The sequence below is a fragment of the Tubulanus polymorphus genome, chromosome 7, assembly GCF_964204645.1.
Source record: "Tubulanus polymorphus chromosome 7, tnTubPoly1.2, whole genome shotgun sequence".
NCBI lineage: Eukaryota > Metazoa > Nemertea > Palaeonemertea > Tubulaniformes > Tubulanidae > Tubulanus > Tubulanus polymorphus.
In genome coordinates, this window is record NC_134031.1 from 5,902,557 (window position 1) to 5,914,738 (window position 12,182).

At 36.8% G+C, this 12,182-nt stretch overlaps 1 protein-coding gene across 1 annotated transcript in view; it reads right to left on the reverse strand.

Moving 5' to 3' along the window:
• Positions 1-620: 620 nt before the first annotated feature.
• LOC141908194 (anoctamin-7-like) overlaps positions 621-12,182 on the reverse strand; it is a 50,914-nt gene continuing 39,352 nt past the window's right edge. The window contains exons 13-20 of the mRNA XM_074798097.1: positions 11,701-11,812; positions 11,033-11,185; positions 10,289-10,416; positions 9,574-9,779; positions 9,105-9,238; positions 8,800-8,890; positions 8,550-8,681; positions 621-5,486 (exon numbers count right to left, since the gene is read on the reverse strand). Of these exons, the coding sequence (XP_074654198.1) occupies positions 5,412-5,486; positions 8,550-8,681; positions 8,800-8,890; positions 9,105-9,238; positions 9,574-9,779; positions 10,289-10,416; positions 11,033-11,185; positions 11,701-11,812 (1,031 nt within the window). The 3' untranslated portion in view covers positions 621-5,411. The remainder of the gene's footprint in view (positions 5,487-8,549; positions 8,682-8,799; positions 8,891-9,104; positions 9,239-9,573; positions 9,780-10,288; positions 10,417-11,032; positions 11,186-11,700; positions 11,813-12,182) is intronic.

Consider the following 12,182-nt stretch of genomic DNA (forward strand, 5'->3'; position numbering starts at 1 on the left):
CTGCCAATGGTCTTCCAGAGTTCACAAGAGACGTTTGTAACCAAATGGATTTTTCCACCATCAAAAGTGATAATCAAGTGATAATTGAGACATTTTATAGTAATAGCGGTTGTCCTACATCTTAAGATTGGTATCAAGTTGCTAGATTGGCTACTGAACTAAGTTGGCCTTAGGCTGAACAGGCATCAGATCCCAGTTCCACAGTTGTGAGTAACAGTTAATCGGAGTTGAAATCAGTTCATTTTCAATGAGTTTTAGTTAAATCTTAACTCAGAACTGTTGAACTGGACCCTGGGCTACAGTAGGCGTAGTTTTGTATCCGAGATATTGTCCAGAGTTTAACAAAATTAGTTTTACATAATATCTGTCCCGTATCCCAAAAAATGCAGAGATGACCCCTCCTGGTAGATGTAGGCGTGGCCATCCTAAAACTACATAGAGACGAACCATCACCGGGCTCAACACACAGCTAAGGACCAGTCCAAGAGGAAGAAGTTTGTCACGGCCTTATGTCCCAGAAGGGATGGAGAGGATAAAATCAGTAGATATCGCTGAGAACGAACAAAAAACAACAACCAAAATCTCGAGTTAAGATTTTGTTTTTATTTCATAGTCTCACCAACACCTTTCGATAAACTGACAAGGTTCTTTAATTTATTTAACAATAGATGGCGCAAACAAGCGTAATACACATGCGAAAGATGATACGTTGTATACATACTATATATTTTAAATATATGAAGAATTGTCGAATACATTATCCATAGATGACGAAAACATTTTTTAGATCTTTTATTGCTCTTGTGAAGCGACGAAGATGAGATCAAAAGATGCAATAAAATTTGAGCTTATACAATTGAAAGTTTAAAATACATGTGTGTATATATATATATATATATAGATATATTTATGTATTAGGGACCTTTATGGCGATTGTTGCGAAGATCAACGAAATGTATATAAAATCTGTCAATAGTAAAACAATACAACATTATACAGTGTGAAGTGTTGAGAAATAATTGCGAATACATTATTTGAATACAGCTTCATTTTCTCACTTTTTTTTTAAACAATTATCATAGATGCATTTTAGATGCGAGTTGAACAACTCGGTGCAATTAACAGAACGCGATGTACAGACTGTTCAAGATGGCGCACCTCAGAAATCCTCGATATCATCATCAAATTCCCTAGCAGATCCTTTGACAGTCAACTTTTTGCATGAGTCTATAGATCAAATCACAAATTACGATAGGTAATTTGATAACCATATCGGAGGAATTTTGGATAACGGCCATCTTTTATGAAAAGGTATCTAGTGAAAACAACTCTGAGTGAACTAAATAAACCATTGTAGCTACGGAGCACTCTAGCTCTACTCTGATCAACAAGAATCAGGTTCTATTAATAGTTCTGTCTAGATTCAATTCCGGTGGTCATATTTTGACAGAGAACTGGCTACTTAATCTACAGCGACAATGAGGCGATAAATATCTGTACAACAATTCATTGGCATAGTGACACATTAAGTAAAGTTACAGCGCGACAAAAAGTTTGTGGTCAATCGTATGAAAAATATACAGCAATATTCACAACCTTTTAAAATGTAAGATAGTTTCTCGGTAAAAAGAGCATTGAACCGGGACGCAGTTTAAGTACACAGATTTATAAATATACACGAGAAATTCGTAACGAAGCTTTATTTCCGTATCGCGGTCATCTTAATGTCGAACGCATCGGCGTCGAAATTTTCACGAATTTGTTTCTCAGAATCAGATCGAAAGAGAATAAACTAGCTATCAAAACTTGAGAAATAAACTACAGTGAACCTAGTCTTACTCGGACGTGGCCAACTCTTTTGATTAAAATCGGACAAAACCGAAATCACTTTTCCAACTTCCTAGCGTATTTCCCTATCCTTACCTCAGACCAAGTTCGCCAGCCCAGCCCAAGTTAGGCAAGGTTTACTATATATAACATAAACATGCTATAGTATATTGGCCTAAATGGAACCAGTCTAATAGATTTAATCACCTATCGTAACTGCATGCCAGTCATGACTCAATAATTTCTTTTTAGTGGTATTTTTTGTCTAATGGTATTTTTTTGTCACGAACAATCGGTGTGTAACCACAGGGTTACGCGTATAGTATCCGCATAACCCTACGGTATTATATAACACCTTGGTATTATATCGTATTGTATATACTATGATTCCGATAAAGTTGATTGAAAGTTTCCCGATCTTTTTATAACCTGTGAATCTGGTGAATGCGAAGTGAGAAGGAAGAGTTTTCAAATAAGTTAACATCTACGAGACCATCCATTTGGCACGTACGCACAATAAGGGTCAGTGGAAAATGCATACAAATGCGTTCTTGGGAGGATAGGGCTACGTGGCTCTGCGTATGGTACCCACCTAATAATCCATTTATAATCTATTGACCTTTAATCGTTTGTGTCCAACGATTTCGCTGGAATGTATGTTTTTTGCGCGTTCATTCTGCATTCGAATAAAAAATCGTGATTTAAGGATTTCATATTCTCTATCGCATTTTTTTCTAAAACAATGACTGCGACATCGACGATGATAAGGCATTATTTGCCCTATTCTAGAATTAATAAGCGGTACTATCCGCTGAAAACAAAACTAAAACACATTATACTCGAATACATGTATATCATTCGTGCTGCATGCTAATAATAAGGGGAAGGTAGATTCTTGCGTACATACTAAATGGATGGTCCCTATCAATCATTACATGACAATATTAATTGCGAGTTAAATCCAATATCTTTTCCATCAATGAATATTTCTCAGTTTAGAATTTCGAGGATAATTAAGACTTGCCTCTTTAAGTCTATACCGTAATACAGAGAACGATGTAATATTCATGCGTAATCTGAAAAGCTGTCAACGCGTGGAATACACATTTTTCTAAGTAAGGTCTACAATCCCTTACCAGGGGTAGGCCTTATTGGCCATGTATCAAAAGCAAATACTGTCTGAATTGCCGACAAATCTGTTCAAATTGGTTAAGATGGTAATTAACGAAAAATCAAAAACTGATCAATTTAAATACAATGATGAATAATAAATAACTGGCTGCTTTTTTTAGATGATTTTAAGAGATATTTATCGATTAAATCTACAATGTTTAGGCTGGAAAACATTCTTTACACACAGTTATCGGTAGTCTTAGATTACCTTAAAAACAGTCATGATTAGCTGAAAATTAGTGAATTTCGCACCAGTACAGTCGTGATATAACAAGCTGAATCAAATTGCAGTAAGTAAGTATTTCAATAAGCCTTATTAGATATTACTACTTTGATTTCAAAGTTTATCGCTCAAACGTAAAAGTAGACAGAACATCTGATCATTTCCACTGAAAACTATCAATTTCCGTTTCGCATGTAAAAGATTTCCATAGGAAATGTCATACATAACGCTTTATTCTCATTTTCCCTAATTTCTAACAGTGAAGCGTGTTACAACAGAACTGCGTCTGGTGTTAACGAATCTAAATAGAATATATAGAAAAATCAATGATCGTCACAAACCAAATATCAACATTTCATTAACTCTAACTACAATTCTAATATCACAATTAATAGCTTTTAACGTTTCGTATTTTCGTTTTTACCCGTGACCAGATACCACAGTTTCAGAGTGAATAGATATTTACAAACTAATATGCATCTTTCGGCTTTTGCTTTTTCGCGAGATGAAATTGTCATAAATTCCCGAGCAGCCCCCGCACACACTGGAATGAATGATGACAATATGAACTGAAAACAGCAGTCGTAGATTACATGTATACCTTTACATCTTTATATAATACATATGATAATATCCATCCCTGGTAGGTGAGGGTAATATTCTTAGCAGATTAAACGGGATAAATACAGTGAACCTTGGCTTACTCTGGCTTTTGACTAACTCGGACAAAAATGAAATCATTTTTCCTGATTTGCCGACGTATTTTCCTATGCTTTACTCAAGGGTTTACTTGCTTCGGATCAACTTTGCCGGTTCCAGTTTGTCACGAGTTAGTCAAGGTTTAACGTACAATGATTCTACTACATGCATATCGATAGACTCTAGAACAAAAATGGAAAAAAAAACAGAAAAAACCGACGTTGAGATTCAAGATTTGTTCAATAAAACGACAATTTCTAACGCGCGAATTAACAAAACATAACATTAAACGGCCTATTTTTTTTATTCCTGACCGAACAACAAAAAATATAAATTACGGTTTTACGCTACTCTGATTTGCATGATTTTAGGTGACCGTAAATGCGTGAAGTACTCATAACGCGTGGAATTCGGTAAATTAAGCAGAAGATTTTTATCGCGTCTGGAAAAAAATGTTTACGAAAAAATCCCTCTACAACAGATACAATACAATACATGTATATGTATATATAGACATATATAAAAATAATATCTTCATATGTTTAACGAACTGGATTTAACAATTTAACAACGATCCCGAAGTTCGATTAACATATTATTATATCCGTACTTTAAATCAGGCAAATAAATCTGGCAAACTGTTTAAAACTTAACACGAGATTTAATAACGCCGAAGCAGTCTCTAGCGAAGAAAACCTTCACTCACATAATGACATTCGAGAGGGCATTAAGGAAAAAACGATATAAATTGATCGCGAATAAACATCGATTATGCAATAAGTACTCGTTCGGGCATTCGGATGGCTAGTAAGTACTTCGAGCGAACTTATACACGGATGGTGGATGAAGGTAAGTACAAGTCTTATCGGTAATACACGTACTCTGAGACCGGAAGCGTAGCGACATTTTAGTTCTTTCGTAAATTTCAAAGCAGACTATCACGTGCTGTGCGCAGACCAGAAAAGCTAACATTTTTGACCAGTAAGTTTCACTTCTACGACTGATGCGGAACTGGATTGAAATTAGTACATATGTGAAATGCAGATATGCAAGCCAGAATGCAGAAGAAAGTCCAAGATGCAATTTTAGCCTAAATCATTCTCTAATAGATGGCCACGCATGAACTGAGAAAGAACGCTTAGTGCTCAACATTCAATTCTCAGTTCTTATAAATACTCTTAAATGGCCTTTCATTTTTTCGGATCTTTTCTAAAACGAAAGATAAGTTATCTACCGATAGACCTTAGATATCGTTTTAACTGGCCTACTGCTAGATAAAGCTCGCCTCATGATATATACCCAAAACGAGCTTTTTAGATATGAGTAAAAGAGAACCCATAGAGAAACCTTTGTATAGATGGACCAAGCTAATAATATGACATGCTAATTACTATCAGTACTAAATAACTATTTCTAATGTATACCTATGTATGAGATGTTATGAATGCATAAATATCGATAAAGTTAACACGCGAGGCCGTCATACGCCCTATGTCTTCTCGGGAACGGAAAGAGTGACATCTTTTGGTCCATCGGTAGCGTCGTCTTCTTTACCAGCAGCCATCTACAAAATCATATTATAAAATTTGTACAACTTTGTGTAATCTTCTCTCAAAAAATCCTATTGAAATCCATGTACGAGATAAAAAAATCGAATTAATCGACAAAAAGCCATTTACAAATAAAAGAATACGTGTTTTATTGTTAAAAAGGTAACATATATAAATTTGATTCATTTTCGTAAAGCATCGAGTACCATGAGTTTTATGAGTTTTGAATAGAATAAATGCAGACAAGTTCGATACGAATATCTATGAATGTTACAGACATTAAAAATCTCGCGACTAAATGCATAACCTCGACCCTGTTAACAGCGGAATCGTGTGACAACTTATTCATTTGATATGATTTCGAAGTTTGATTGAATTATTTGAACTGATATCATCTGATATAAAGAAATTGAAACTTCGATTAAATGAGAAATTTAATCAATTTGTTCGGAAACAAACTATTGGTTATGACAAACTGATTTTCTGGTCCTGCGAAGTTCATTTTAACATCGCAAACTCCCAGGACCGGCTCAGCTCACTAACTATACATCATGGAATATCTTCCATACATATTTCTTGTCTTTCAGCATCTAACGAACTGTAATCGATCTGGAAAAAATAAACCACAGAACAAATTAATAATTTGATACATACGAAAATGTACAATTTACTATTATTGCAGAATGTTTCATTGGAAAAATAATAAACGACAACAGGTCTAATTAAAACACACAAGTATCATATGTTATTCTGTTAGATATATACGAGATAAATTATCATTCCCATTAAAACAGGCTCGGCAAAGATTCGACGAAAGTTTTTAAGGCACACGAGCGTATTTTTCGCCCGATCACGGTAAATTCATTAACATCCCAAAATAATCGACCGTGTGCCCATTCACATCGATGACGCTATTATCGGCAAACTAAATTGCCCGCCGAATTGCCCATATCAAACATCTTTGATGTTTCCAACTGACGAATGATCAATTTTCATCAACCAATAGGATGCATCGTTGATATCATGAGATTTGTTAAAATGGCTGCCATAAGCGGCGTACGCTGTCGAGATATCGACATTGATCGCTACGTATGCCTGTTCATCGATGTGCCCCTAGCTTTTGCAAATAGTGCGAACATTCAGATGGACGATACCATGTGCAATTTAACCGATTGTGCACCCACAACCTGTTACGATAATTCAGGATAATTAGAAACCAGACATCATCAACGACGATCAAATCGCTGGTTAAATGATGCTTAACGTTTTTCAGCTGACGGGTCAGTGCGGGGGCGGGCCTTTGTTTTTATGCGTGCACGCATGATTGTGCGTGGGTGTGTATAACAATACCGGTGCAATGGAGAAAAAAAAACAATCAACAACCATTAATTTTTTTGTTAAATCATTCAATAACTTCAATACAACGATAGTTAAGTCAAAATAACGGCTTTCGACTAATCGAAATATGACCAAAAAAATTTAATTTCAGATACATACCTATATCTCCGAATAGCTACATACTTCTTCGTAAATAGCGGATCGTCTTTTTGCGTTTGAGAATCCATCAAATACCACTGGCATCTAAAAACCTTCCCTTCATTGCATATGATTGGAGTGTTTTCGTTGCAGGTGCAAATTTTAATCTAATCTACGAGAAGCTTAATCTAGATTACATAACGACTTTCTGCCGTAGGCTTAACTTCATAAAGCACATGAAAGCAATGTAACAATTTGTGAACTAATTCACGTTGACTTTCTGAAGATTTTGATTCAAGTGTAGATGTAAGTGCATTCGAGCTTCGCAACAATACGGTAGCCAAATTTCACCCGAATTATTTTTTGGGCGAATAAATCAGTAACCGAGTGTCAATGGCTACCAGAAATTATCTCAACGATGAATTCTGAACGGGATACCGGAACCACCAGATGGCGCAATGAAACACTGGGTAATTTGTAGCGAATATCAGTTAATTTTCAATGAAATTTGAACTCGATTTTAGGCTTCCTATTATGAAAATTATCGAACAAGTCATCAAATAGATGCCTTTCTTATTCGGCGTATGGTATAGATTTCACTGAAAATTGATTTAATGATGAGAAAAGTTGATTCTAATTTGATTGAAATCTAGAAGGAAGTAGAAGCGCGGTAACCCAGTGCCACTAGCGATCCTGGTGGATCATCATTGAATCCTCGCTTGCCACAGTAGCATTGCCGGTATCCCATTAAATGGGGCTAATGAACAGTAGACATCAGGACTCGGGTAACGATGCCGATTTTATTCGCACCAATCATTTTGTGTCAATAGCCGCAATCACACGAGCAATTTTGGCCCAGGCCAAATTAGGCCCGGAACAACTGATCACAAGGGTGCCAAATGGGCCTGTGCCAAATTGGACCAGACGTTTTTATTCATTTAGCTTCGATCAAATTATTGCATGTGTATTGCAGTTCGTTCTGGAAATGACTCACTTCGCATTGTTCAGCATTGAGTGAGTAGTTTCCGTGTGAACGCGCTCTCTAATTAGACACTTGCCAATTTTGACTCGGGCCTGATCCGGGCTGAATGGTCAAATGTGATCGCGGCTAAGATCTGCTTAATGTCCGAGATTTGACGATGCAGATAACTGTATATACATTTCCTTTCCCTACTAGGGGCCGATTTCACAGAACGACCTAAAGTTTCATCAGTCAAAGTGACACAATAGGTCATTCTTTGAAACGGGTTCCACAGTTCCATAGTTCTGGACATTACATTTCAATCTAGCGTTCTATCTCGATTGTATACTGAACTGAAAAATTGGAGTGTTACATTGAGAAAATCAATTGACTTGCAGAATGAAATTCAACCCACAACTATGGAACGGATTCAAAATCTAACCAAGTTTTGCTGAAGTCAGATATAAGTCGAAAAATGTCGCGCTATCGTGTCACCTAACCTTTCCATATCCCGACGTGCTCATTTCACTCGAATACATGCGCGATCATTTTCGACTATATATCTTACTCGAGCTTTGAGGTTTAGTAAAACCTCATCGTTCCAAATCGTAATGAAAATCGTAATGACGAGTTCACTTACCAGCATGATAGCCTCGGTGTCCGCGAGGGCCTGTTTCGCGAGGAAGCGCTCTCGCTTGATCTTAAGTTCCAGACTCTCCGGCACGTCCGGTACCATAAAATCTATCACCTTATTTATACCAAACACGATGTGCTGCAAATCGATAAAAAATATGAAAGTTTCTTTTTTTTTTAAAGCGTAGTATTTTTTTTCAAAGAGTAGCAAAGATTGGGGAGTTCAAATGAGTTTCGAATCAACAATTTGCACGTACCTCAAATAATATCACAAATCCGAGTCGAGCAGCTAACAGATGCCAATAAAACAACGTATATTCCCCTTGATGATCACGAAATTCTTTATATCTAGAAAACAATATTACATACATATATATATATATATATATATATATATACATATATAGTCAATGTTAATACATATACATAATGGAAGTTTACTCAGATTTTCTGGGAACGTATTGAAACAAGATTCAGGAACGTGTGGCTTGCGTCTAGGGATGATAATTCTCTACGATCGCATAAAAGCCGTTTCCATAAATCGTAACATATATTTATTTACCTGCATTCCTCTGTTAGTGTACCGTTAGGCGAATAAGCCAACGTGAAATTAACATATCCCTCTAGTTTCCAGTTTTGTTGATACTGGTACATTAACTTCGGCAGAAACTCCGACGTGAATGCGATCAGGAATGCCTAGAATTTAGAGAAACGATCGAAGTCGAGACGATACACGACATCCGCAAATGAATAAATGAATATAAGAGAAATCCAATAATAATCCAGCCAAAGATGTGTTGGTTCTTGAGAAATAGTTTTTTCTATATTTGAGCAACGTTTTGGCCGAAGACTATTAGCCATCATCAGGCGTACTCACTCAGTACACCTAATGATGGCCGTTAGTCTGTAGCCAAAATGTTGCTAAAAGGCGTAAAAACTTTTTTTCGAGAACTTTACATCTTTGGCTGGTTTATTTTTTATAGAGAAACCATTTTGAGAAGTGAGTAGGAAATCTGAGCTAGATCACTTACATTACTGATTACAGACAGTTGCGCTAGCGCGTCTAGAATCGTAAACCAGACTCCGATATCCTGACACCGGTCAGCGACAGGCCGACGCGTTTCGCAAACCAATTTCGACGCGTCCAGACGTATTTCTAGCCAGTTGTTCAGCAACGCGAATAACGGAGCCAACGGGAACGCGGCCACGAATATAGTTATGAATCCGAACTGTAGCACTATAAAATCAACATCGAAACAACTATATGAATCATTGATTCAGTCCCTGAGAGCCGGTAATTTCTTTAAACAGCCCCTTAAGAAATCCAGTCTCAAATTTTGGGTTTTATCTATTCAAAATAAACATTATACTTGAACCCTATCAGTGCATCTACACTGCAGTGCAGTGTATAAATAGGCAATGGACTTTGCTAGTTCACCGCACCGCAGTGTAGATGCACTGTAGCAGTATGCCCGTTATTCAACACACTGGGGTGGAATTTCTTAGAATTTTCAAATTATCTCCAGCACTCGATGGGTATTGATTAGTCAGCACTAAAATGGTTTCAGTAAAGTTGTTTTATATTCGTATTTCTAACAATTGGAGTCCGAGCTACGGCTTCGTAAAGTGCAACTGATTTTCTATTTGTCTCAGCGATGTTTGATCTGTGCGATGAGGTGGTAGTGAACATCACACGACTCACGCGTCGTGGTCTGAAAATTGAGATGAAAACCCAAATATTCGTACCCATTTCTAAGTATTCCTCGAATAGACCTTCGTAATCTATCAGTTCGTAATCTTCTTCCCAGCGACTTTTCACAACATCTTTCGACGCATGTTTTATCTTTCGCTGATGCAACCAAGTTTTCAGCTTTCTACAAAAGACAAGAAATCATGAACAAGTTAATTCTTAATTGCAATGACTTATTTTTTCAACGAGACACAGCTGCCTTTCAGCAAAGCAACTAACGTTACGTGGTTAACTGACTGATCTACAGTGGAAAGCTCTACATCGGCAAAACGTCTAAAAAGGCTTCAATGCTTCTACTACTACAATATTACTGCTACATGTACTACTATTACTTCTACAGGGTGCCCACTTTCCACCCAATTACAAATCTGAGTTTTCCTGATTTTTCCATGTCGTAACACAAAATTCTCTGAGTGAATCAGAGAAATTTTGTGGTTTAAAATGTCATAATTCATCCATTATTTTGTGGTTTCATAATTCATTCATTTTCAATGAATCCTGCATTGATAGAATGTGTGGTCAAAAATAGAATATCCGAATTCCCTGAGTTTCAAGGTTTTCTGCAAAATTTGTCTAATTCCCTGAATCTTCCCTGATTTTTTCAGGTTTTTCAGGTCAGTGGTCATTCTGTTCTAGTACTACTACTACTAATATAACTACCATAATTCGATTTCGCATCTTTACTGAATTTCTCAATAAACGTCCAACTGTTAAGACATGAGGACTAAACGTATACTTACGGTACGATGACCTCTTGTGCATTGTTTATAACTTGTTTGCCGACCATGATAACGGCCAACTGTTGAGCGAGTTCAATTAAACAGCCTCCATTGTTACATTCTTCGTTACGTAGACCGAAGAAATGGTTGTAGTTACCCGGGTAACCAACAAACCTGCAATAACAACAAGCGGTAATATTCAATGCCATGATCATATATACTAAACCGACCTTATCTTACATCTGTAGATATAGTAACAACTACCCCTGTATTGCATTAAACTCAAGGAACCAATGTCATCTGTTCTGTGGTTTGAAAGTCATGGGTTTGATTTGACTTCATTCAAAATATATCTTCAATTATTTGACTCTTGAGGAACTGCTTCATGTTATACGTCATTTTTACATGGAATGTGTCAGGGGTGGCCAAGAGTTTCAATCAAAACGTTAACTTTCTGCGAAAACGCCTATTCAATGTTCTTATAGAATAAAGCCCCTTTTTCAGAGCATTTATTTTCCCTGATGTGCTTTTCCTCCAATGTGCTTCTGAAAACCCCAGCAATAACCTTTTATAATTATAAGCAAAATTCAATGACAACCAAAAAATCAAAATATGCTTCAAATATCATGTTGAATGTTCCTTCAGGTAGGCAGGTATTATCTGTATGCTGACCGTTTGAATGTACTTACCTTCCCTTGAAGAAAGCTATGTAAAATATTGACGAGTAAAAATTGACGAACTGAAAGATGAAGACTTTAAATGTGAGCTGATCTTCAAATTCTGACTGCGTACGATGCATTTCTGGAATAGGGAAAAAAAGAAACAAATCTTAACTTTGCGAATGAATGCCGACAATATTTCAGGCACAGGTATTAATTTTGTTTCTGATGTATGTTCTATGACTTAACAGCATACACAGGTCCACCCGTATTCAAACAACCCCATGGCAAAGCACGGCCAGGCCATCAGTTCAAACTCTGCACTGTATGGAAGTTTTCCTGGTTTCCCTAGTGTCACTCATCCTAATTGCCTCTCTACAGAGGAGCCACTTGGTACCTGGCCCGTACTATCACACAGAGACGATTTAGAGAGCGGGTTCATACCCATACCCGATACTACACAATGCTTTAAAACAAAGCGAAGTGAGTCACTTCCGAAACCAGTTGCTATT